We start from the raw sequence: 26,048 nt of genomic DNA, 5'->3' as shown, positions 1-26,048 counted from the left end.
ATCTTTGTCCACTACGAACTACGGTATCTAATGATCTCTTCGTCGATGGGCCGTTAACCACTTACAAACTTTCGCCAGTATTTTCTTTCCGCTGCCGTAACATCATCATTCACGTATGCTACTCGACATACATTTTCACCACAATATTAGTTAGTACTTAGGACGTGTGTCAGTTCCAAAGATTCCATTTACACAAAGATGAAAGTATTTCTCGGTTAAGGCAAACAAAACAAAAAGTTGAAAAAAAAGTACATATGAGATTAAATCTTTTGCATTGCAATCCAGCGAGGTGTAAGACGGTCGTAAGATTCGGCAAGAGCGGTCTTCAACAATCAGTCCGGAAATTCGGATTTTGTTTTTTCCTGCATTCCCTAAATAATTCAGAGAAATGGCAGTATGTTTCTTTTGAAAACAACACGGCTGATTTGCTTCCAAAGCCTTGTGCAATCCGAGCCTATGTCATGCTTTTAATGACTTCGCATCGTCCTGGCGACTGCATCCAACATTGCTGCCTTCATACTTTTAGCATTACGTAGGAAAAGTAAACGAAGAACGCTCTAGTAATCTTTCACGTTGGAATCCAGTCAGCGTGTGCACGTAACAGCACAGTTCGCAGTACCTGAATTACTCGATGTGGTTGCTCGTAGAAATATTGTGCATAAAACGGAAACAGCCTCTCGGCTCAACACCCAGTAGCACACGATTAAATGCTCACGTTCGCTAAGAGCATCAGGATCCTACAATAGGTGTTTGATGTTTTCGTGGCTCAAGGACAAACTCACAGTCTGGAAAGCGTGCTACAGGCACAGATGTATGCGTGTTACCCACTTCGGCTGGCTCAGTGGTCTAGGGGTATGATTCCTGCTTTGGGTGCAGGAGGTCCCGGGTTCAAATCCCGGCTGAGCCCATTTCTTTTATTAAAATATTAAGCACTATTACGCTGCGGTCGGATGGATTTCACATTAAAGTCCAACGTTTCGTCCCCATCTGCGGAGGACATTTCTAAGGGGGATCGTAGCTCCTTTGAGTGTCCTAATCACACCCTGGCTCCCTACTGAATGCAGCAAAATTTCGTTTACGCGTGGCGTGACATTACATCCTTTGAACATACGTGCGCAATTGGCAGGTGTTGGTTTGCTGTCGTCCCCTCTTGGTATCACCCCGTGACAGACGATACCTACATATTTTCTTCATCCTGGGATCTAGATGTCATTCAGTTTCCGACACTCAAAGAAACTATGATCCCCCTTTAAAATCTACTCTGCAGATTCAGAAAAAAAACATTAGGTTTTAATGTGAAATTTACCCGACCAGGGCATGACAGCCCAGAATATTTTATAAATTGTAATATTTTCGACCGTGAAAGTTTGTGTTTTACAACTCTTATATTCTGTCCTGTTATCTGTAGCCTTTAAGGGCTGTACCATGGTTCTGATGACAGAGGGAATCCCCACTGAGATTTTCAAAGCCCAGGATACGGTCCACGATCCGTGGTACAAAAATTTGACACTAGCGTTAATTTCTGAATGCTGCAAATGAAGTAGCTAATAAATTAACTGTAATATTTCTCACATGTACTCACGTCTTATCTTTTTAATTAAGTGGTGTCCCTACCCCACCCCGACAAGGTCAGTTCATTACCTACACCTCCAATTGGCTCAGGAATTACGTTATTGTATGAATCTTGAATATTGGTAAGATTTTAACACTTTCACAGGAGCTACAAAAGGTCGTTATTACCTCATAATAAAGGCTGACCAACAACACAGATATTATTTTCTTCTAGCAATGAAGCAATAAGGAGAAATATGAATCGCAGAATCAGCGAATGTTCATAGTTTACAAATTTCTTCAACTCTTGTGTAACACTATTACTTATATCTGAGCTATGAATTATGTGGCAGAGAGTGTTTGTGATTGTATAATATAATGAGGTTCCTCACCTTCCAATCACGGAAGGGGCGTGAGAAGAATGGTGCGTTGTAGACGTCCGAGCAAGCTGCTACTTGTGTAATTTTACATGCTTGGCCTGTACTGGATGTACACCCAGGGGACTGGGTAATATAAACAGCACGGAATCAGGTTCTTGGAGTTTTCTAAGTAGTTTTTTGCGGAATGTACGCCATCTTCTTTGACGTTACACTAATTATGATTTTTCAGCATTTCTGTTACACACTCTCGCCAGCATGTGTATGGGTCCCACATATTTGAGCAGTTCTCTTCAACTATGGACCTATTCATTGGTACCATTTTGATCTCGTATTATCCCTCGCAAATAACTGCGGTAAGTCTGAGATAGTAACTAATGCTATCATCTAAATCTTCAACGTGTGAGATGAACAGTAATTGTCACACTTCCATGTTTCCCCATCTTGATAACACCGTTCTCAAAACTCGCTTTAGACATGTGTAGAATGGTGTTTCCTCATTACGGTAACAACAGTGCATTATAGCATTTTTTTACAACCACCTGTTGTTGAACTTTAAGTATTTCTTCTTTGTGTCTTACGTATCATCAATCAGTACATGTTGTAGAAATCCACATTTGCAAGGTAACCCGAAATAACACAATATAACACGAATTCTTTACAGACGAATGGAAAAACTGGTAGATGCAGACCTCGGGGAGGATCAGTTTGGATTCCGTCGAAATGTTGGAACACGTGAGGCAATACTGACCTTACGACTTATCTTAGAAGAAAGATTAAGAAAAGGCAAACCTACGTTTCTAGCATTTGTAGACTTAGAGAAAGCTTTTGACAATGTAGACTGGAATACTCTTTTTCAAATTCTAAAGGTGGCAGGGGTAAAATACAGGGAGCGAAAGGCTATTTATAATTTGTACAGAAACCAGATAGCAGTAATAAGAGTCGAGGGGCATGAAAGGGAAGCAGTGGTTGGGAAAGGAGTGAGACAGGGTTGCAGCCTCTCCCCGATGTTATTCAATCTGTATATTGAGCAAGCAGTAAAGGAAACAAAAGAAAAATTTGGAGTAGGTATTAAAATTCATGGAGCCGAAGTAAAAACTTTGAGGTTCGCCGATGACATTGTAATTCTGTCAGAGACGGCAAAGGACTTAGAAGAGCAGTTGAACGGAATGGACAGTGTCTTGAAAGGAGGATATAAGATGAACATTAACAAAAGCAAAACGAGGATAATGGAATGTAGTCAAATTAAATCGGGTGATGCTGAGGGAATTAGATTAGGAAATGAGACACTTAAAGTAGTAAAGGAGTTTTGCTATTTAGGAAGTAAAATAACTGATGATGGTCGAAGTAGAGAGGATATAAAATGTAGACTGGCAATGGCAAGGAAAGCGTTTCTGAAGAAGAGAAATTTGTTAACATCGAATATAGATTTATGTATCAGGAAGTCGTTTCTGAAAGTATTTGCTTGGAGTGTAGCCATGTATGGAAGTGAAACATGGACGATAACTAGTTTGGACAAGAAGAGAATAGAAGCTTTCGAAATGTGGTGCTACAGAAGAATACTGAAGATAAGGTGGATAGATCACGTAACTAATGAGGAGGTATTGAATAGGATTGGGGAGAAGAGAAGTTTGTGGCACAACTTGACTAGAAGAAGGGATCGGTTGGTAGGACATGTTTTGAGGCATCAAGGGATCACAAATTTAGCATTGGAGGGCAGCGTGGAGGGTAAAAATCGTAGAGGGAGACCGAGAGATGAGTACACTAAGCAGATTCAGAAGGATGTAGGTTGCAGTAGGTACTGGGAGATGAAGCAGCTTGCACAGGATAGAGTAGCATGGAGAGCTGCATCAAACCAGTCTCAGGACTGAAGACAACAACAACAACACAACACAAACCAAACGAGACACAATAAATGTGATGTTGCAGCTGTGCGGAAGGTGTTGCACAGTTCGATGGGAATTGTCTAACACGCCGTTGCTATTTTAGTACAGGGCATAGACAGGGTCACTTAATGTTTTCATTCGTATTTCCAAGAAGCAATATTTCTGATTTCGATAATGCTCAGGACACGATACTTTCTGGAGGTCACTGTTATTGGAAGCCAAAATGGAAGGGCTCAGCCGGGATTTGAACCCGGGACCTCCTGCACCCAAAGCAGGAATCATACCCCTAGACCACTGAGCCAGCTGTATGTTACTTACCTACCGGCTGTGACACTTTCACCGCACAAGGTCGCAGCCGACAGCTCATCTTCTGAGGCACGACAGAGACGCCCCACGCGAAGTGGGCGCAACTGTTCGGCCGTTTCCGCGGATTTCCTGCGCCTCAAGACGTACTGCTAGGCAGCAGTTCTTAACCTGATCTTTGTCGAGGTTCCTCAGCTGAACCTAACAAGAACAGTATGTTCGTCTTAAGCTGTATTTACGCCGATAAGTTTCCAGCAAATGTATACAAATATTTGTCTTCTACTCACGGCGGATAGCATACAGAGTCACTTACCAGATAGTCAAAACATTTCTTTTAAGCCCTTGTCATCCTGTCCGGGCAAGTTCTGAGAACTCCGTTCACAACTCGAAAGGCCAGGTGAGTGAAATGAAGGCGGTGGCCGGTAGCCCAAGCATACGAGTTGCAGTTTAGAACCGGTAGTTAGACAGCAATTGTTGCAATTCTGAAGTGCAGGACAATACTGGATCTATGAAAAGAAATAATTTAAATATGGTCGGCCATTGAAGCACGTACGAAGCGAATTATTACTGGAAGTAGTGTTGCTTGTAATATCAAGTTTCGCCACGGGATTGTTCAGCAACAGTGAGCGCGCTAAGGAAATGCACAACAAACTCCAGTGGCAAGCGCTTCAAGAGAAGCTTTGTGTAGCACTGACTAGTTTATAATTGTAATCCCAATACGAGTAGGGCAAAATATTACTTCCTCTCATATACCTCACGCGAAGGAAATCCGACGTGATTTTCACAGACATCAGGACACATACTGAAGTAGGGTTGCCAGATGACCGGCTTCTTATGGTCGCGTCCTGCAAAATATATTATAGTCTAGTATGTACGACTTTTGTTAGGTTTTTAATCGATGAAGAAGAGACTCATAATAAAGCCCGTTTCCAATCTTTTGATGTAAGCGCGATGTATAAGTACAATAAGGAATAAGAAAACATACAACAAGGAAATACACATTTATCAACCAGTGCCGTTCTATAAATAAATAAAAAGAAAATTAAAAAACGTATATTTGGATGATAGTAAGTTTTCTTTGAACAGGGGAAATATTCGCGATATTTATGGAACAAAAAGAAGACGACTCTAGCAGAATATTTGCTTGCAGTTCCAGGTCGAAATGCCAACGTCGAAAGGGTATTCTGTGTAAGAAACGCCCAATGGAAACAAGAAAGCAATAAATTGCTAACCGACGCAGTCACAGAGATGATGATTTTGTGTACTTTAAAATAATACTGTCAAGATTTCCACGAAATGATTTCCAAGGAAAATAACTTCTTGATAAAGTGGATTCAAACGAAAAACACAAAAATATTACTACTTAAGTACACATTACTCTTTGTAAATGAGGCTGACGTGTCCAAAGTTTTTGGATATCTTTTCGTTTGAAGCCCCAAAAGAACTGTTTATACTGTTTAACTTTCAGTTCATTCTGACTTTAGACTATTGTAGCGGGAAGGTAGCAATTAAGAAAACTGAACCCTTATTTGCTATCAGAATGCCAAATTATAAAGTTGATTATTGATTTTTTTGTTTAAGCACATATGAGGCTGATCCCGCAAAGAGCTCACTGTAACTGATTATTAACACATGATTGGAAATACCCAGCTCACTGTTACTATTTAAAATAGGTAATTCGGCTTTTAGGCAAAATGTCCGTCTAAATATAAAGCTAAGTCTTTTCTATTTTTAGACCTGGGAACCCTACACCAAGGCCTTTCCACATTCTTCCTTCGCACGCCCCATGCACGAATGGGATGGGGAAGGGGGGAAAAAATATTGATGCCAGATGTACTACCGTAAGATGGCTTGCGAGGAATAGATGTAAACGTACGTGTAGTTGTGCACTGCCTGGTAACAAAAGCGAAGCAATGAAGTCGGTGAACCGCCGTACACAGACACCATTGGCGGGTATGCCGAAGTACTGTATTTCTTCACTGAACGGTATATATTGCTCAACAGGTGTTTTTCAACATTGCTTGGTATAAAATGCTGGTTTGAGTTTTATTTTTATTGATTCCTGGTGAATGTAAGCAAGTTTGGTCAAGAATTTATTTCATGGTCATGGACTGGGTTCTTTGTGCAATTATTACCAATGTTTTTTCTTATGTGTACAAATGTTCTTCCGTAGCGTGGTTAAAATCGTCAATGTTTCGACAACGTGCCCGATTACTATGTTTGGTTAATATTCTTATTGCCCTTTCCTGCAGGTCGAAAACTATGTTACAGTGTCTTCGACTTCTAATAGCTGACCTCGGACCATAGCACAAAACTGAAAGATCGTAATTTTGTAAAGCAAGTGGTATAATAAAATGTCAGAGTTGTAACTAATTGGTTTTTCTTCAGTGGGTACCTTTAGTTTCTCTTAGCTAAGATGTCTGCTAGTTTTGCGATTACTAAAAATACACGATGACTAATGATTGTGGAGATTCGTATAACTAGTTTGCCAGTCAATGATTTTCGCGGAGTGTTAAACAGATATCATTCTTGCTTCCACGAGCAGGTGGAATTCGTGGCGCTAATAGCTCCAAAGCGCGTTTTGTCTGGATACTAGTTACTAAGAAGTGAGTAGCATAAGCAGTATAGCTATCGCGTAGATGAGTAGAGTATTTGTATGCAGTGTTCTGCAGGTCTGCTTCCTTTGTTGGCAGGTCGTCAAAGAAGAGCGGCGCCATGTACTCGGATTACTACGAGGAACAGGACAATCCGACCATCACGCTGGCTCAGCGCTCCGTCTCCATGGTGAGTATGGTAGTCATTAATGCGAGACCGCTGTCTCGAAAGAAGAAATCTCAGCTGATGCAGAAGAATGGCAAAACGGTGCAAAACTATAATTAAGACGTCTGCAAATAATAATTCACTTACACTCAGAGATAAGCACATACTGTTTAAAGACTGCCAGTGAAGCGTTGCAATCGGCGATCCGCGTATGCGCGCTGAGTGTTTTTTGATTCCCCAGGGCGCCAAAAGGTAGCATTCGTCCGTATTTATGTTTGTGATTAATTCTTTAATTATTTTATTAGAAAAATGAAAAAACCGGCAGTTTTCATCGTGCATTACTGCTAGACCGTATAAGAAAGAGTAGGGTAGTTACGAAGGAAAGAAAAGAGAGAAGATTATTCTCTTCCTCTGTACGCGAAGGAAGCGGAAGTGAAACAATGTAAGGCTTGAATCGCACTGGACTTAGACGGAACTTCACAGCGGCAGGGAACGTAAATGTTCACACTAGACCGAACGTCTACAAAACCTCACGCACTTACCCTTGCAGTGAGTGGCGAAAGTCAGGGTATGAGATACCGCCCGTCTTACGAAAAGTTGAAATATACACAACTGCACAGATGATACTTTGAATGAATTATCAAAGACATTACTAAAGGAACTACCAGTGATCGTAGAGCTTATTGGGTAAAGCAAGATTCTTAACGTATGTTCTTGATAATAGTTGCTTGGTAAATTTTCCACATCGATGAGAATTGAAAGAATACAAAAAGCGTCGTCCAAACATTTGAAAACATAAACACTGACTTGCTCGTTAAAGTACACACTTACAAACACATAAAACAATATTCAGAAGGCAAAACATAACTTTTTCATTGCACATGATGTTTTGATTTCTTTACAAATACCAAAAAGTCAAAAAAACTGTTTTTGTCCTTCAACAGCACCGACGTTTTCATTTTTAAGAAAGATTTTTATTCGTAATTGTTTCTTGTATTTATTGCTTATTTGGGGTACATTTCAGACTTCTTACCATGCCCGACTGTTGTTAAGCTAAATCGTTTTCCTCTTAAGATATTTGGCTTTTTTCGTGGAAGAATGTTGTTGTTGTTGTTGTTGTTGTGGTCGTCAGACCCGAGACTGGTTTGGCGCAGCTCTCCACGCTACTCTATGCTGTGCAAGCTCCTTCATCTCCCAGTACCTACTGCAACCCACATCCTTCTGAATCTGTTTAGTGTATTCATCTCTTGGTCTCCCTCTACGATTTTTACCCTCCACGCTGGCCTCCAATACTAAATTGGTGATCCCTCGATGTCTCTACACATGTCCTACCAACCGATCCCTCCTTCTAGTAAAGTTGTGCCACAAGTTCCTCTTCTCCCCAATTCTATTTAATACCTCCTCATTAGTTATGTGATCTACCCTTCTAATCTTCAGCATTCTTCTGTAGCACCACATTTCGAAAGCTTCTGTTCTCTTCTTGTCTAAGCTATTTATCGTCCACGTTTCACTTCCATACATGGCTACACTCCATACAAATACTTTCAGAAACGACTTCCTGACACTTAAATCAATACTCGATGTTAAAAAAATTCTCTTCTTCGGAAACGCTTTCCTTGCCATTGACAGTCTACATTTTATATCCGCTCTACTTCGACCATCATCAGTTATTTTGCTCCCCAAATAGCAAAACTACTTTACCACTTTAAGTGTGTCATTTGCTAATCTAATTCCCTCAGCATCACCCGACTTAATTCGACTATATTCCATTATCCTCGTTTTGCTTTTAATATTTCAGTCATACACCCTCAGTTGCTACTTCAGTTGTGTGTTCATGTAAATAAAAACAAATCCGGTTTTTGCAACTGAAAAAATTTTGTTATTGGTCAAACATGTTTCACCTGTTCACACCTGTAAGGTCATGTGTTGCGCGCAGTACGGTCCACGTGGATGCCACAATTTGAAATCCTTTCTGGATGGTTTGACATGCTGTCCCGTGACTTCCAGTGTAAGCCGACCTTCATACAGTGCGACGCAGGCTCCAGCATATACTGGCTTAGGTAATACAGGGATGGAAATACTCGTAGGCATATGTTCAGCTTACGGTGTGGCCTGATAATCAAGACTAACGACTAGACTCTGTTTACAGTTACCGAAACAGAATTTGAAACATACCGGTAAGTAATTGATATCAAGATTTTTTTGTGAAGTTGCTTACTGCAGCTTTCCAAAATACTTAACGACAATGGAATGGTTGCATTGAGGTTTCGTGAGCAGGCTTCGTGAAGAGGGCGGTATTCCTCGTGGTTTGTATAACAAATTTACGTTCCCAGTTATTTTCATTCTCTGTATGTCCAAACAGTAACAACACCTGTCTCTTTTGTAACATACAAAAGGACAAATACTTCTCCTGAGCCTCGCCAAAAGCTCGTAAACAACATCTAAGTGGATGCGGCATTAACTAACAAATAAATCGTGACACTTCGAAAGGCGTTTTCTGCCTCATATTTCGTTGGGACAAGCGTAAAATGTCAGAAGATGAAGGTCATGCGAAGTATTAAGGTGTAGTGAAACATTAACGATCCGACTCAGAAGCAATTAGTGAATGGAGAGTTAATTTCATCTTGTTAAACCGAATCATTTCTCGGCAATTCATACAAATAAAATTGTAAATGTAAATTAATGTTGTGTTTTTCATCAATCGTCCCGTGTCAGACAAGCTTTAATATTTGGACAGCACGCTAAAGGTGAGGCAGGTGACAAGTATGCAGCGGCATGAATCATTCCGGCCATTTAATTATCTACTAGTTGTGACTTCCATTTCCAGCACTGGGTATTTTACTTTTTAAATTGGACACCCACGGACTAGTACCTCATCGCTGTGAAAATATAGTGCGTACAGAAAGATAAAACAGCGCACCAACACAAAGGCCGTATGTCAGAAAATCATTAGAATTAGGATCTAAAAGGTGTCCCAAATTCTCAACTGAGTACTTTGAAATAAGCAAATAATGATAGGAAATGAATCTTCCGTTGTTTGATGACTAAATTACATATCACATCTAAATTAGGCTAGGGCTTATAGCAATTGTTCCAAGTGACGACCACCAATCTTGCTGCACGCATTACGACAAAATCACTGACAGATTATGAAAACAAACATAATCACAGATGGCACCAGGTATCCAAGGGTAATATTCGTACGAAACTATCATTCAAACGTATTGTTTCTTGTAAATAAACAGTCGTAAGATATCAGACATGTGGGGAAATTTCAGAAGACCACTGCTGTAGGTAATTAGGCGCATAATACAAAGCAAGCCTCAAAAGTTCGAATGGGATGGTGGTTAAACAGCTTTATTTTTAAAAGATCTGAAAATATTGGCTTTAGAACAATGTTATTAAATGATTGAATATGCTAAATATAAGATACGAGCTCTTTTGCAGCAACTAACGTCAGAAATCTGCAGTAGTTTGTCAAACATGAAAATAGATTAGTTATTTTTTTATAAAATCTCAAGAAGATGGAAACTTGTAATCACGCCATGTAAATGGTCGGCATTTTCACACAGCAATAAACACAATATTATGTTCACGCAAATATTCTGCTCAATGTATGGTGCAGTTTATGCGTGGATCAGTAACTCGCGGACACACGAAAAAAACATCGCCACACTTCTGTATATTAGTACACATTATTTCCCTCGTAACTCTACACCCACAGAATGATCGGTACCGGCACTGCAAGGGTAAACTGCAGAGATAAGAAATAACTTTTTTTCAGTAACAAGAATAATATATATTGTCCATTTTTAATGTTTTCCGTCGTGTCTTAGTTACGTCTACATTCTTGGAGATGCAGTCCGTCTCTGCAACTACACGAAAAGCTGTTTGTTTCGTGCCATACGCGTTTCGTTTCTTCTTATTTATGAAGCATGTTCATTCGACTGTAATGCATGTTTGTGCTACGTTTATAAATATTGCGTTATATAATGATTCCTGGCACCTGACTATATCACTGTTTTGTTATTCTTTTTGTATATCTTTTAGGCAAGAAACATATTTTGGAGAGCAAGCTAGCTTAGTTACTATTTCGTTGTACTCACGATTCTGTGATCTTATTGTGTATCGTCCTGGAGCTGTACTTAGTTTTCCTGCGTACACCAGACTGTCCAATTTTAGACGTTTTTGAATACGTTTCAACTGAACACTTTATCACTACGTGTCGGTTGTGTGTTTGCTGTATACAGTGTTGCCAACTTTCGGTGCGTGTTTTTCGTTCGTCTTTTGTTCACGATGTGATGTCTGTCTGCAGATTCATACTCGTTTGTTTTTATGTGTGTGCGTGTGTCATTGTTTGTAGTGGCGTCAGCTCTGGGAAAAGGAGTCGGACTTACTCTTTGGTGAACACCTAATAAAACCACAGTCTAACATGTTATGTTACTGTGATAAAACAGCATGAACTATCTAACATCGATCAGGATATAGCAATTATTAGAATGAACAATAAATTACAACAGAAAAACTAACATTACAAGAAAATTTTCACGTACAAAGAGCCCATGGAATGAACAAAGAGGCAGTAAATGACCTTATCAATATAAGTAACAACTCGCTGGTCATGTTAGCCACTAAAACAATGACAAACAGAGACGCGGAACATAATCAGACTAGATATAACTTAATGTCCACATCATAGAAACAGACCATGTGACTGATTAATTTCCATTCGCTCAAGCCACTCTACAGATATTGATTTGAATAATGTTAAAGTTGTAGACGATGTGCATGGTTTCACAGTAATCCAGTGGTTAATACTGTAAAGCCTATTCCGTGGTAAAGTAGTGCTTTTAATCATTTTTATTCATTTTATAGCAGTCCAGTCCTCGCCTTTTTAAGGACCCGCGACGAAAAGGAACCACATCAACTCACCGGAAGCCCGTAAGAAAAAAAAGAAAAAAGGCGTTTTTGGTGTGGGTCGGGTGAGGCCTGAATTAGCGTAGTTTCCAGGCAGCGGAGATACAGAATGGTAATTTTCAGTTTTTACTTTACTAGCACTGCAAATAAGCTGAAGTAATACTTAGTATAGGCCCTACTGTATTTATTAACATGGTGTGAAAAGGAAAGGCAACGGAAAAAGTGGGATCTCAAATAAATTTCGAGGTAGGGATTCTAAGGCGTACACGGGAAATTCCTATAAAAATTATATACTTCTGTTATTTTACAGTTGATGATGTACACATGCCGGGTTACTCAGGTGAAGTAGTAATTTTCTCGGCGTCTTGCACACATTATAAACGCCGCATTTTTACAATTATATGGTTGTTGTAAAAGTTTCTAAACAAAAACATACTTGGCTTACGTCGATAAAAGGTTCCCTCTCATTGCGCAGTTGGGCAGCAAACCACCCATAACGCTTCATTTCGCAAAAATATTGGAGAGGATGGCTTGTAGAGTACACTGAATTGTATATGGATGCAGTCTTCTCGGGATGTAATTTATTTTTCTCTCTTGACGAGATAAGACCAGTTTTGAAGCTTTTTGATTAAATTACTCAGCTGACGACGAAAACTGATATTGCAGAGTTGCCCTGGCAGTGTGAGTTTGGAGGAATCACTTCAGCACTGCACGATGGCAATCCTTCTAGAACTTGAAATGTCTCGTGTAATTGTGAATTTGTTTGTCCTCCCCACGAGTCAATTAACACAAGAAATTTGTCCTCCTGTACATAGGATTTAATCGCATCAGCTACAATGTGCTGAGCATTATATCTGTTTATCTGCAACGTAAGTGAGCAAAAATTGGAAATTAAAAAACTTTTCGCATAGGGACTTGATACCACGCCAGGTCCTCACTACAAACGCTGCTTTCTCTAAACGTGCGGCCATCTGGAGTCCCCGCTTTCATTTCGGGCGAAGCCCCGCATATACCTTCAGTTTTGACGAAATCGGTGAAGACTTGCAGGCGCGATCTCTTGGCAGATGAACTCCTGGATCCGACCACTGTGCTGGAAACCTACTACACTAACAATCACGTTTAGCCTCCAACTGGCTCTCTGGAAAATCATCGGCAATCTCAGCAAAGTCAAAAGTCTCGACGATACTCTTCTAACGTCTATAAGGCTGACAGTTAAACAAGTAGCAAACATTTCAGTTTTGACGGAGACAATGCAGTCTGTCCATGTTTTGTTAAACATCAAGTCCGTTTCTTCGACCAGCATCTTCTACAAGCTACTATCAGTCCCGATGTACCACAAAGCTGCCGATGATAGCAAATTCCACATGGGATAAAACGCTGTACATTCAGCTTTCATAGTCACATCTGCCGATCTGCTATTGTTACAGCGAAACTCTCACTCTCTTTCCTAGAATTTATCTTGTGGAGCACGGTCCTTTTTTTCCATTACCTCGCAAATTTTATTTTGTTTTAAGTTTGTCGCCGGAAGCCATTACCTGTCAACACAGTCTTCAGTTAACTAGGAGCTGAAGTTACGTGCGCTATCTGCCTATGAGCTATGCAACCGTTCTTTTGTGTCACCGAACGAGGTGGCGCAGTGGTTAGCACACTGGACTCGCATTCGGGAGGACGACAGTTCAAGTCCGCGTCCGGCCATTCTGATTTGTTTCCCGTGATTTCCCTTCGCTTCAGGCAAATGCCAGGATGGTTCCTTTCAAAGGGCACGGCCGACTTCCTTCCCCGTCCTTCCCTAATCCTATAAGACCGATCTTTGTTATTAACAATTACTGCAATTTGAATACAAAAGAGAAATGCAATTTTGTCACATGATGGCATGATGGAGACCGTGGCTGTTGTCTGAAGACAAATGTTGATGGTGTTGGGACAGCAACCAGCCACAAATTTACTTTCAGTTATGTTTGTAAGCTCTTTGTATGTATCAAAACATGTGGTGCGTGATAGAAATCTTCTCAGTGACAAATCTGAAGTGTTCAGTGAGAAAAATTCACGTGTGCAACAATAAGAATGCAGTAGGAAGGTATTCACATCTGTTGGACGAATGTTATGAAAACAAACATTCCAAACCGACATTTCACAATTAATCTGTAAAAAACACACCACATGTCATAAAGAAAGCGTGTAAACCGTCTGAGGATGAATCACAACGATTTAAAACCGGTAACGGCACCCTTTGAATAAAGGAACTGAAAGTAAATTTGTGGCTGGTTGCTGTCCCAACATCATCAACAAAACAGAAAGCTCATCAAATCAACTCTTCAAACGAAATCAAGCTTCCACAACAGGTCGGCCCAAGTCAGCACATCAGATCTACCAACTCTTGACAAAGAAAAGCTCGCCAGCGCGTACTAACTACTCGACAACATTATTATTAACTTTGGAATCCAAAGACTCAATATTCGTATTCAGAAAATACGCTTTCGGTGGCAAATATTACAAACAAAAGTACCATCTCTCACAATACAGAAACCTTCCATCAGAAATCGAAAAGGCTACCTGCAGCCACATGTGTTAGCGACCTCGGTTCCGGAGTTCTGTTTAAAGAGGGTCCTCCTAATTAACAACTGTTCTTCAGCCTTCAGGTCACCCGACCGATGAAGCTAATTATTGTAATGAATTATACAAAAGTGGAGTGTAGCCGTGGCATTGTTAATGTTTTTGCAAACAGTCTTGTGCAGTATGTGCTGTGCCATATACGAACGTGGGTAATTGCCAATTACACGCGTGTACTTCCTTCGGCCACACACTTTCTGCCTGCGCGGTGGATGCTGCGCGCACGCCGACCAAACAATGGGTGTCTGACGAAGGACGGGACGTAAATCAAGCTCGACGCCCTCCCGTCGATTACACAACAAAAAGCGCAGGCCCACAGCACGCAGGCGAGCGGAAGTGTTTGATAACCTGGGAACACACTGGCGCGGTAGGTACCAACTGAATACTCTGTCGGCATTCCACGCTTTCTTCCGACAAGTAATAAAACCTGGTACAAGAATAACGGCTACAAGCATTTTAACGCCAACGAACTGTGAGGACTTGTTCACTAGCACGAACGACACACCGTTCCAGGCAAACTGGAATTCAGTCGCCTATCAGTTACATTTCGTCGAGAGGAGATGATTGCAAAAGAATTTATGGCTGAGTTGTTCTCATTTTAACCATAATATGCCGTAGAAACCCTGGGTAGTAGTTGGAAGAAAGCACAAGTCTCACCCTTCTACAAGAAATGATCCACAAAACTACAGTCTATATTAGCTTTGATCTGCTGTAGTATCTTATTCTGAGCTCAAACGTAGTGAAGTACCTGGAAATATCGTTCACACGAAACCCAGAAATCCGCTTCAGTCTGGAACCGCGCGACCGCTACGGTCGCAGGTTCGAATCCTGCCCCGGGCATGGATGTGTGTGATGTCCTTAGGTTAGTTAGGTTTAAGCACTTCTAAAGTTCTAGGGGACTGATGACCTCAGTTGTTAAGTCCCATAGTGCTCAGAGCCATTTGAACCATTTTTGAAACCTAGCAGGTGCTTTTCTCGGACGACTTCGTGAAAGCCACAGATCAAGGCAGTCAGGTAGGTGCAATATTTCTCGGTTTTCGAAAAGCATTTCACTCAACAGCATACCAACGCTTAAAAACAAAAGTACTATTATATGAGAGTATCAAACGGAATTTGTGAGCGAACAGAGATGGCGAGTCTTCGACAGAAGTAGAAGTCACTTCATGCGTGTATCAAGGAATTATGTTTGGATCCTTGATGTTCACATTGTATTTTAAAGGCCTGGCAGACAATATTAATTGTAGCCTCAGAAGTTTCGTAGGTGATCCAATAATCTGCAATGACGTAATGCCCGTAAAAAAATAGCACAAATATTCAGTTGGTAACCCTGCTTTAAATTCTCAGAAATCTTAAGTTGTGCACTGTGCAACTGTGGTAACAATTTGCAACGAATCACAGCTGGAAGCGGCCAATTCATCAAAGTATATCTGTGTTGCAGGGTCCATTCCATAATATAGCTCAACGTTTATGGGGCCCACGCCAAATAGGAGACATACGCACCGATCGACCGCCAAGTTGGACGTGTGTGGACGCTTTGGCCAACCGACCGACCAACTTTCCCTATTAGGCAGTCGGTTGGGTGCGGTCACCCCACAGCCGACTGCCGCCCCTCTCCCCCCTCACCTATTTCATCCGATTCCACCCACCAAGAACGGAAACAACACGGGGTCTAGCAATACCCCACCACGTCGTCTGAGCTCTAGCCAAGCGACCAATGAAAAGTCAGAAATGGAAGACCAATCGAAAAGCGCTATGTTTCACCTGCGTGCAGGTTTATATTCGACTTCTTACTAAAATTGGTTTTGGCACATTGAAGGTCTATCCAAAATGTAACAAGTGAACTGGGCGACTTGTGCACCTCGATGCAGAATAGCAGAAGCCTAAACTATTCACACTTGGTTCCACTGAAGTTCAGGAGAACCAAGTGTAAGTGTAAGTTTTCAAGAATCTGCAGTAAGTGAAATACCATGAGTGTTCTGTACGGACAATAGAAACAAGACGTGACTTATTTCACAGTGGTTCGCAAAGCATAGATGCAAATGTAGAATGGACGTTGGCTATGTCCAACGCTCTGTTCGTCTTCTTACTAATAAATATGGAAACGAAAGGAACTAGTGTGACAAAAGCTGGTGCCGACAGATGGTCTACCACTGTGGTTTTTTTTTTTTTTTAAAAAAAGAAAAACGGCAAAGAAAGCTGTAAGTCTGCGCCTCTTTGCCAACGGGCTCATTGGTAATGGAAAACTGATGAAACTGCACAAAAAGGAATGAAGGTCAGGGTTTATACATCGTATACAACGAGCTCCATTAAAGATGGTGTACAAGCTCGAATTGAAGAAGAATGGTGAAGGAAATCGATCGTCCCCTGTTCAAGAGAACCATCCCGGAATACGCCTTAATTGGCCACGAAAAACCCGCAGCTCGGTGCTCAAATGAGGATATGAACTCCGCATCCCCCGAATTCGAGACCAATGCCTTAAACCACCTAGCTCGCTAACGCTACGCAAGGAGGAGGGGTAGGAAATCAGTCTACGGAACTGACCATGCCTTTACTTGGAATGCTTTGGGGAAAGAAGAGGCTGAAAAAATCAGCCAACCAATTGCAAAACAAAGGTCTATTAGCCCCTCACGTAGGTTTCGATATTTTTAAAAATATCTTCTTCAGAAGGCGTGGGCCTCCTTACATCACACGATGGTACAATAGATTAGATGAAGCCGAGCGGAGCCCGCATCTCGTGGTCGTGCGGTAGCGTTCTCGCTTCCCACGCCCGGGTTCCCGGGTTCGATTCCCGGCGGGGTCAGGGATTTTCTCTGCCTCGTGATGGCTGGGTGTTGTGTGATGTCCTTAGGTTAGTTAGGTTTAAGTAGTTCTAAGTTCTATGGGATTGATGACCATAGATGTTAAGTCCCATAGTGCTCAGAGCCATTTGAACCGTTTGAAGCCGAGCGGCTCTTTGAGGAAAACGAATAGAACCTAAATGTGGATGTTCGGACCAGAATTTGATCCTCCTCTCCTCACAAAAACTTAGGATTTCCACTGTCAGAAAATTTGGAAATTATAACTGCGGTAAAAGTAAATGAGGAGAGAAGTTAGATATAACAACGAAGCGAATGAAATACAAGACGGAAGATATGACTCAGCCTCATTTAAAGAGAAATACTTTAGAAACAAATAAACGTTGTAACCTAATCATTGAGGATAGTGAGTGGGAAAATGCATTAGATGAGAAATTACTCTTTTAGCTGTTCAACTGCATTATTTTTCCAGTTAATATTGCCATCAAAATATAGCACGAAACTCTTTGAATCTTCTATTCTACAAGAATTGAGGAAAAAACAGCGCCATACTAACACTACGGAATTAGCAGATCGTACGTGATTCTTTACGTTTATGGCAATATGATGTATGAAGAAAAATTACATAGTTATCTCTTGTGATCTAAGACACGCTGACATCGCATAGGCAATTTGGACAGCGGGAAAAGTGCGATCTGAATGGTACTAGGACATCATTATGCATTTTCTTTTCATAGTTTTAGTATAGTGTATCACTAGACAATTGGATACGGTAGGTGCATTCAGAAACTCACATGAGGGTAAGCTGCTGTAGCTCGCCCGGTTAGCGGTTTGGTCTAACGCACTGCTTTCCGGGCCTGGCGTGAATCCGCCCGGCGGATTAGTGTCGAGGTCCGGTCTGCTGGCCAGTCTGTGGATGGTTTTTAAGGTGGTTTTCAATCTGCCTCAGCGAATGCGGCGATTGCTGCGCGAACACTTTATCCATGTACGCGTACACCATAATTACTCTACCACGCAAACATAGGGGTTACACTCGTCTAGTGTGAAACGTTCCCGGGGGGTCCACTGGGGGCCGAACCGCACAATAAACGTGGGTTCGGTGTGGGGCGGCGGTGGGGTGAGTGGACTGCTGTAGCCTGTTGTAGGGTTGTGTACCACTGAGGGCTACAACGGGGACTAAGCCTCTCCGTCGTTTCTAGGTCCCCAGTTCCATACAATACAAAAAGGCGCTGTAAGCCTTGTCGTTGAAATTAATCGTGTGTGCTTCAGTGGCGGATTAGATTTGTTCAATCTGTACAAGGGCTGCCATCCGAATACAACTTACAGGTGCGGTCAAATCAACAAGCGATGCCTGGACATATCCTGCAGTTGCTGAGTCACGTAGGAAGAAACGAACCAGACAATAATGTGCAAAAAACATTCCATCTCAAATTACGGGGGTTGTCATTGATTCGAAAAAAACGCATCCGAATCCACATCACTATATCTTCTAGGCGAACGACGATAGAAACTTAGGTTGAATATCAACTTACACGTAGAACTACTTTTTCTTTTTAGTTCCAAAAGATTCAACCTTGGGTTCACTTTTACAAATTCGTTCAGGATCAAAGTTTTCACTTGTCCGTCACAGCTGTTCAATGTGCCCTCCAGCGGGCGCAATACAAAGAACCAGACGATGGTCAAAACTCGTCCCATACTTTTCGAATGTGTCTGGAGTTACTGCGTTCACTGCTTCTGCTATGCGGCGTCGCAGACATATTAGAAGAGGGAGCAAGTAGGGGGATGCTTTCACAATTCCCCCACCCCCCTCCTCCTCCCACACGAAATAAATCGCATACCGCGAGATCGGGTGCTCATGGAAGGCCAATGGTGCGAGATCCACACATTGTAGGACGTCCAGGGCCGTACTTTCGACGAAAATCGCGCCGCACAGTTTAACTCAATTGTACCTGTCGTAGCCGAGAACAAAGAACACCTTTTTGTTGCTGTGTTACTGGTGTATCAACGCTCATCAAGTAATGAATGGGAAACCAAACGAACCAGCTAGTTACCCCAGGGAGACCACTATCGGCAAGCACAAGAACCGACAACTTACCACTGCTGTCATGGTAAACTTTTAGTATCGATGAACAAGTTAAAAGTTACCCCAAGTTTTGATCTTAATTCATGTGGGAGATTCTGAAATCAGATATAACTTTTTGAAGCATCCTACATTTCAAACATTATTCTCGGCATCAAGTAGCCGTTCATAACACAGTTATTAACCAGTTAAGTAGCCACTGTGACTCTCTCTCCTCTCATTTGTCTCCTTTAAGGAGAGCTGTTGATGAAATTGACCAAAAATGTCAATTTTCGATTTATTTTTTATTTGTTAGTACAACTGATGGACAATAAGTTTCCAAAGTTTCAATGTTGAAATCGCACCTTAAGTGTCTGAAAATTAATTAAAGGTGTGACGCGGCCTCCCTACCACGCCCACGTTTTCAAGCAGCACTTCAGTACCAGCTCAGTAAACAAGCTCTACATTCACAAGGAGAGGCTTCCAAATTGTATCCTGGATCTTGTCAAGCCCACTTACAGGTTTCTGACCAATCCTGCAATTCTCAGAAAGTGTGTTCATGGCAATACCCAATATCCAAATGAGTCTGTAAATTCACTCACATGGAAACGATGCCGTAAAAACAAATTTGCATCTGCTACAGTTGACAGGATTGCAACTTATGATGCAGTTATTGTATTTAACTGTCAGGGAAGTCAGGAGGATGAAGGTATTAGAAAAATGGGCTTCAAGATAGGAAATTTTACCCAAGACATCCTGAGAAAAATAGATTTATATTGCTTGTCTGCGACTGGAAAGTCAGTTGCAGACCTGGTAAAGGAAAGAAGACAGACAACAAGAAACTAGAAGAGAAGCCTTGAAGGGAAAGACGACCTAGAGTACAAATCTGGTGCCTTCTGAAGAAGTGACATAAGGAAAAAAGTTAGGTTGAACTTTAAATTGCATTTCCTGAAAAGTTTGTTTTTTTAAAGTTTATTTGCCTTTTTCTCAGATTCTATGAATGCTAGAATTATGAAATTTTGTACACATATTTTTGTAAACCTAATAAACGTTGTCTCAAGAGCAAATTTTGAAATTCTGATTGCAAGCTGAGATATGGGGCAAAGTGCTTGGAATTTTGCATGAATTTAAAATTGTACTTGTGGAATTATAAATAAAAAATTATGAAAATTCTCCTATTTGACCTATTCCAAAAACCTCAAGAGAGAAGCATACAACATATAAAGAGATGAAACAGAGAATTTTTTTGCAGAAATCTCTTGAATACTTTCTGAGAAAAAGAAACATACATTATTTTTTGAAAATAAAACTTCAAATTTCATTTTGAAAAGTTGAATATATATATACTCAAAGGATTTTATATGTAAATGTGTTACTTTCATGTAAAGCGTGGTACAAAATTTCGTTGCTACAGTATATCTCCAAAACTGTGGATTTGGTGCATTTTTAAATAGTGTGTGTTTTTCATTAACATCCTCCCTTAAACTGGCGCTACGCCTAAATCGCCTCACCAGCCCAAATCCTTCAGTGTGCTGATGACAGCGCTCTCCTAGCCCTCAACCCTACAATTCGGAAATTCCAACGACCCCTCCAAATGCATCTCAATCTCTTTAGCTCCTAGTACACCCAGGCCTCTTCAAGGTCAAACTTCTACAACCCAGGTATAAATACAGGACGAACCACCTGCAACTTTCACCACCGTGACTTCTACCTTATCATTTACAACCGTTATCCCCTATTACCTAATATAGTAAAGTATCTTGGACTAACCCTGGACCGTCAACTAACACTGAAGACTCATCTGCCGGCCAGTGTGTCAGTGTGGCTCTAGACGCTACAGTCTGGCATCGCGCGACCGCTACAGTCGGAGGTTCGAATCCTGCCTCGGGCATGGATGTGTGTGATGTCCTTAGGTTAGTTAGGTTTAAGTAGTTCTACGTTCTAGGGGACTGATGACCTCAGATGTTAAGTCCCATAGTGCTCAGAGCCGTTTGGACCATTTCGAAGACTCAGCTATTAACCATCCAACAAAATTCCCACGATACACTAATACTACTGACTGACCGAACTTAGGGATTACATGCCTGCATTGTCCTCCAAACTTGCAAAACCTTGATCCCAGCCATCCTCCCATATGTAAATGTTCCCTGGATATTCGGTCCACGAAGTTCCATCAGTTCCTTCAAATTCTTGAACTTCATCCACTCCGCCCTGCTCTCTGCACCCGTTTATCTCCTCCGCTCCTCCCGCCCCCATGCGGAACGTCCACCATCTCATCAAATTCAACCCTACTTACCGATATCGAGCACCTCAGCATACGCTACTCTATCCGCGGATTACTGGAACGCCATTGATACCCCGCTGATCGCCAATCCTGGTATGCTGCTGCGCCTTTACAACCACATCCCACAGCCCCAACAGCTATGCACACTCCCTATCTCATCCCAACGCAACTTCAACTGCCTATCTCTCGCAGTGAAATCCGCCCGGATATTTATCTGTCCTACCATCTATTGTATAACTCCACATCAGGGCTCCCCCCTCTGTCTTCCATCTCCATATCTCTCCATGCATTCTTCTCCTGTTGGACACCAAACTCCTCCCTTTCCCTTTTTCCACTATCCACACTAACACTTTCCTTCATTTCCATAGATACAGCCCAGCCCCGCCCACTCTCTCCCCCCCTTCCTCCCTCCCCCCTTCATTCCTGTAGAACACCCAATGTTTTCTTTCCCCACAACCACATTCCCCCCAGTGCAGGTCCTTCAGCTTTTTAGTGAAATTCCAATGCTCGTTTTTAAGGAACGTCCCAGTCCTTTTTCAGCGCGTTATAAATACGAGGGTTGCCCAGAAAGTAACGCACGGCATTTTTTTTCTCAGCCGAAAACAATGCTACGAATGCGAAACGTTACGTATGTATTGGCGAGCACGCCAAGTTTCTGTCACTTCCGATAGACAGCGTAGCTGCAGGATAGTTTCAAAATGGTGTCTGTGGGTGATGTACGTTACAAGCAACGTACCGTCATTGAATTTCTCACTGCATAGAAAGAAACTGTGGGGAATATTCACAAACACTTGTGCAAAGCCTATAGAGCATCTGCTGTCGACAGAAGTACAGTTAGTCGCTGGGCACGGAGGGTGAGGTCATCAGAAGGCCGTTCGGCGAAGCTTCACGATTTACAGCGGCCGGGAAAACCATCCACCATCACAGCGAGCTGATTTTGTCATTCGCGAGGACAGACGCATTGCGACTCGGCAGTTGGCGCTGCATCTGTCAATCAGCAAAGGAAGTGTGAATACAATTATCCGAACTCTTGGATATTAAAAGTGTGTGCAAGATGGGTGCCGCGTTATCTAACGGTGGATCACAAATCACACAGAAAAAACATTTGTCTTGATTTGCTGCAGCGTTTTGAAGCTGAGGGAAAGGCCTTCTTGTCCCAGAATGTGACTAGTGATGAAACCTAGGTTCACCATTTTGAGCCCGAAAGAAAACGACAGTCGATGTAAAGGCGCCATTCCCACTCTCCACAGAAGAAAAAATTCAAAGCAACTGCTTCCGCCTGTAAGGTCATGATCACCGTGTTCTGGGACTGTATAGGTGTGATGCTCGTTGATGTAATGCCAAGAAGCGGTACCATTCATTTAGAAGCGTATATCAACACATTAGCAAAACTCAAGAAGCGCTTTCTGCGATTTCGGCGCGGTGTGGCCGAGTGGTTCTAGGCGCTTCAGTCTGGAACCGCGCGACCGCTACTGTCGCAGGTTCGAATCCTGCCTGGGGAATGGATGTGTGTGATGTCCTTAGGTTAGTTAGGTTTAAGTAGTTCTAAGTTCTAGGGGACTGATGACCTCAGAAGTTCAGCCCCATATTGCTCAGAGCCATTTGAACCATTTCTCTCTCTCTCTCTTTTCACACCACACACACACACACACACACACACACACACACACACACACACACACAAATTATATATATATAATTAATTTCAGGCATAGAAATAGCAATCTCAGATGTTAAGTCCCATAATGTTCAGAGCCATTTGAACCATTTTTGATTTCGGCGCCATACCAACCCAGGAGCTATTTTGCCGCAACACGATAACGCTCGGCCCCCCACAGGTCTGAGGACTGCTAAACACAGGATTGGACAGTGTTAACGCATCCAAACTACGGCCCTGGCCTACGCCCTCGGACTTCCACTTCTTTGGGCCATTGGGCCATTAAAGGGTGCATTTCTTGAAAGACATTTTTAGGACGGCGAGGTGATTCACACAATGAAGCACTGGCTCCGCCATCAGAACAAGGACTGGTACCACCAGGGCACACACGCCCTTGTTTCGCGCTCGAGGAAGGGCATAGAACGGGATGGAGACTACGTGCAAAAATAGGGTGTGTAACTCTCATTATTTTCAATAAAGAATTCTTTAAAAAAAATGCGTTGCATTACTTTCTGGACAAACCTAGTATTTACTTATTTATCTGCAACTATTAGTCTTTTTGATTTTAATTTTTTTTAAAAAAAGAAGAAAATAACGTTGCATTTTATGTAAATGTTGTTGTTGTTGTTGTCTTCAGTCCTGAGACTGGTTTGATGCAGCTGTCCATGCTACTCTATCCTGTGCAAGCTTCTTCATCTCCCAGTACCTACTGCAACCTACATCCTTCTGAATCTGTTTAGTGTATTCATCTCTTGGTCTCCCTCTACGATTTTTACCCTCCACGCTGCCCTCCAATGCTAAATTTGTGATCCCTTGATGCCTCGAAACATGTACTATCAAACGGTCCCTTCTTCTAGTCAAGTTGTGCCACAAACTTCTCTTCTCCCCAATCCTATTCAGTACCTCCTCATTAGTTACGTGATCTATCCACCTTATCTTCAGCATTCTTCTGTAGCACCACATTACGAAAGCTTCTATTCTCTTCTTGTCCAAACTAGTTATCGTCCATGTTTCACTGCCATACATGGCTACACTCCAAACAAATACTTTCAGAAACGACTCCCTGATACATAAATCTATATTCGATGTTAACAAATTTCTCTTCTCCAGAAACGCTTTCCTTGCCATTGCCTGTCTACATTCTCTACTTCGACCATCATCAGTTATTTTACTTCCTAAATAGCAAAACTCCTTTACTACTTTAAGTGTCTCATTTCCTAATCTAATTCCCTCAGCATCGCCCGATTTAATTTGACTACATTCCATTATCCTCGTTTTGCTTTTGTTGATGTTCATCTTAAATCCTCCTTTCGAGACACTATCCATTCAAGACGCTGTCCATTCCGTTCAACTGCTCTTCCAAGTACTTTGCCGTCTCTGACAGAATTACAATGTCATCGGCGAACCTCAAAGTTTTTACTTCTTCTCCATGGATTTTAATACCTACTCCAAATTTTTCTTTTGTTTCCTTTACTGCTTGCTCAATATACAGATTGAATAACATCGGAGAAAGGCTACAACCCTGTCTCACTCCCTCCCCAACCACTGCTTCCCTTCATGCCCCTCGACTCTTATGACTGCCATCTGGTTTCTGTACAAACTGTAAATAGCCTTTCGCTCCCTGTATTTTACCCCTGCCACCTTCAGAATTTGAAAGTGAGTATTCCAGTCAACATTGTCAAAAGCTTCTCTAAGTCTACAAACGCTACAAACGTAGGTTTGCCTTTTCTTAATCTTTCTTCTAAGATAAGTCGTAAGGTCAGTATTGCCTCACGTGTTCCAACATTTCTACGGAATCCAAACTGATCTTCCCCGAGGTCCGCATCTACCAGTTTTTCCATTCGTCTGTAAAGAATTCGCGTTAGTATTTTGCAGCTATGACTTATTAAACTGATAGTTCGGTAATTTTCACATCTGTCAGCACCTGCTTTCTCTGGGATTGGAATTATTATATTCTTCTTGAAGTCTGAGGGTATTTCGCCTGTCTCATACATCTTGCTCACCAGATGGTAGAGTTTTGTCAGGACCGGCTCTCCCAAGGCCGTCAGTAGTTCCAATGGAATGTTGTCTACTCCGGGCGCCTTGTTTCGACTCAGGTCTTTCAGTGCTCTGTTAAACTCTTCGCGCAGTATCTTATCTCCCATTTCGTCTTCATCTACATCCTCTTCCATTTTCATAATATTGTCCTCAAGTACATCGCCCTTGTATAAACCTTCTATATACTCCTTCCACCTTTCTGCCTTCCCTTCTTTGCTTAGAACTGCGTTGCCATCTGAGCTCTTGATATTCATACACGTGGTTCTCTTCTCTCCAAAGGTCTCTTTAATTTTCCTGTAGGCAGTATCTATCTGACCCCTAGTGAGATAAGCTTCTACATCCTTACATTTCTCCTCTAGCCATCCCTGCTTAGCCACTTTGCACTTCCTGTCGATCTCATTTTTGAGACGTTTGTATTCCTTTTTGCCTGCATCATTTACTGCATATTTATATTTTCTTCTTTCATCAATTAAATTCAATATTTCTTCTGTTACCCAAGGATTTCTAGCAGCCCTCGTCTTTTTACCTACTTGTTCCTCTGCTGCCTTCACTACTTCATCCCTCAAAGCTACCCATTCTTCTTCTACTGTGTTTCTTTCCCCCATTCCTGTCAATTGTTCCCCTATGCTCTCGTTGAAACTCTGTACAACCTCTGGTTCTTTCAACTTATCGAGATCCCATGTCCTTAAATTCCCACCTTTTTGCAGTTTCTTCAGTTTTAACCTACAGGTCATAACCAGTAGATTGTGGTCAGAGTCCACATCTACCCCTGGAAATGTCCTACAATTTAAGACCTGATTCCTAAATCTCTG

The 26,048-nt window shown here is 41.8% G+C and overlaps 1 protein-coding gene and 2 non-coding genes across 3 annotated transcripts in view; 2 read left to right on the top strand and 1 right to left on the bottom strand.

The window, feature by feature from the left end:
- The window catches only part of LOC126279034 (uncharacterized), a 587,657-nt gene that overhangs the window by 143,278 nt on the left and 418,331 nt on the right, over positions 1–26,048 (top strand). Inside the window, exon 2 of the mRNA XM_049979436.1 lies at positions 6,811–6,901. Within this exon, the coding sequence (XP_049835393.1) occupies positions 6,811–6,901 (91 nt within the window). The remainder of the gene's footprint in view (positions 1–6,810; positions 6,902–26,048) is intronic.
- On the top strand, positions 836–907 carry Trnap-ugg (transfer RNA proline (anticodon UGG)). The gene has a single exon. It is a non-coding gene; the product is annotated as a tRNA-Pro (tRNA).
- Trnap-ugg (transfer RNA proline (anticodon UGG)) lies at positions 4,044–4,115 on the bottom strand. The gene has a single exon. It is a non-coding gene; the product is annotated as a tRNA-Pro (tRNA).

This window comes from Schistocerca gregaria, chromosome 1 (genome assembly GCF_023897955.1).
Source record: "Schistocerca gregaria isolate iqSchGreg1 chromosome 1, iqSchGreg1.2, whole genome shotgun sequence".
Lineage (NCBI taxonomy): Eukaryota > Metazoa > Arthropoda > Insecta > Orthoptera > Acrididae > Schistocerca > Schistocerca gregaria.
Note: the sequence above shows the minus strand (reverse complement) of the source record. Positions and strands in the feature narration are given on the sequence as shown.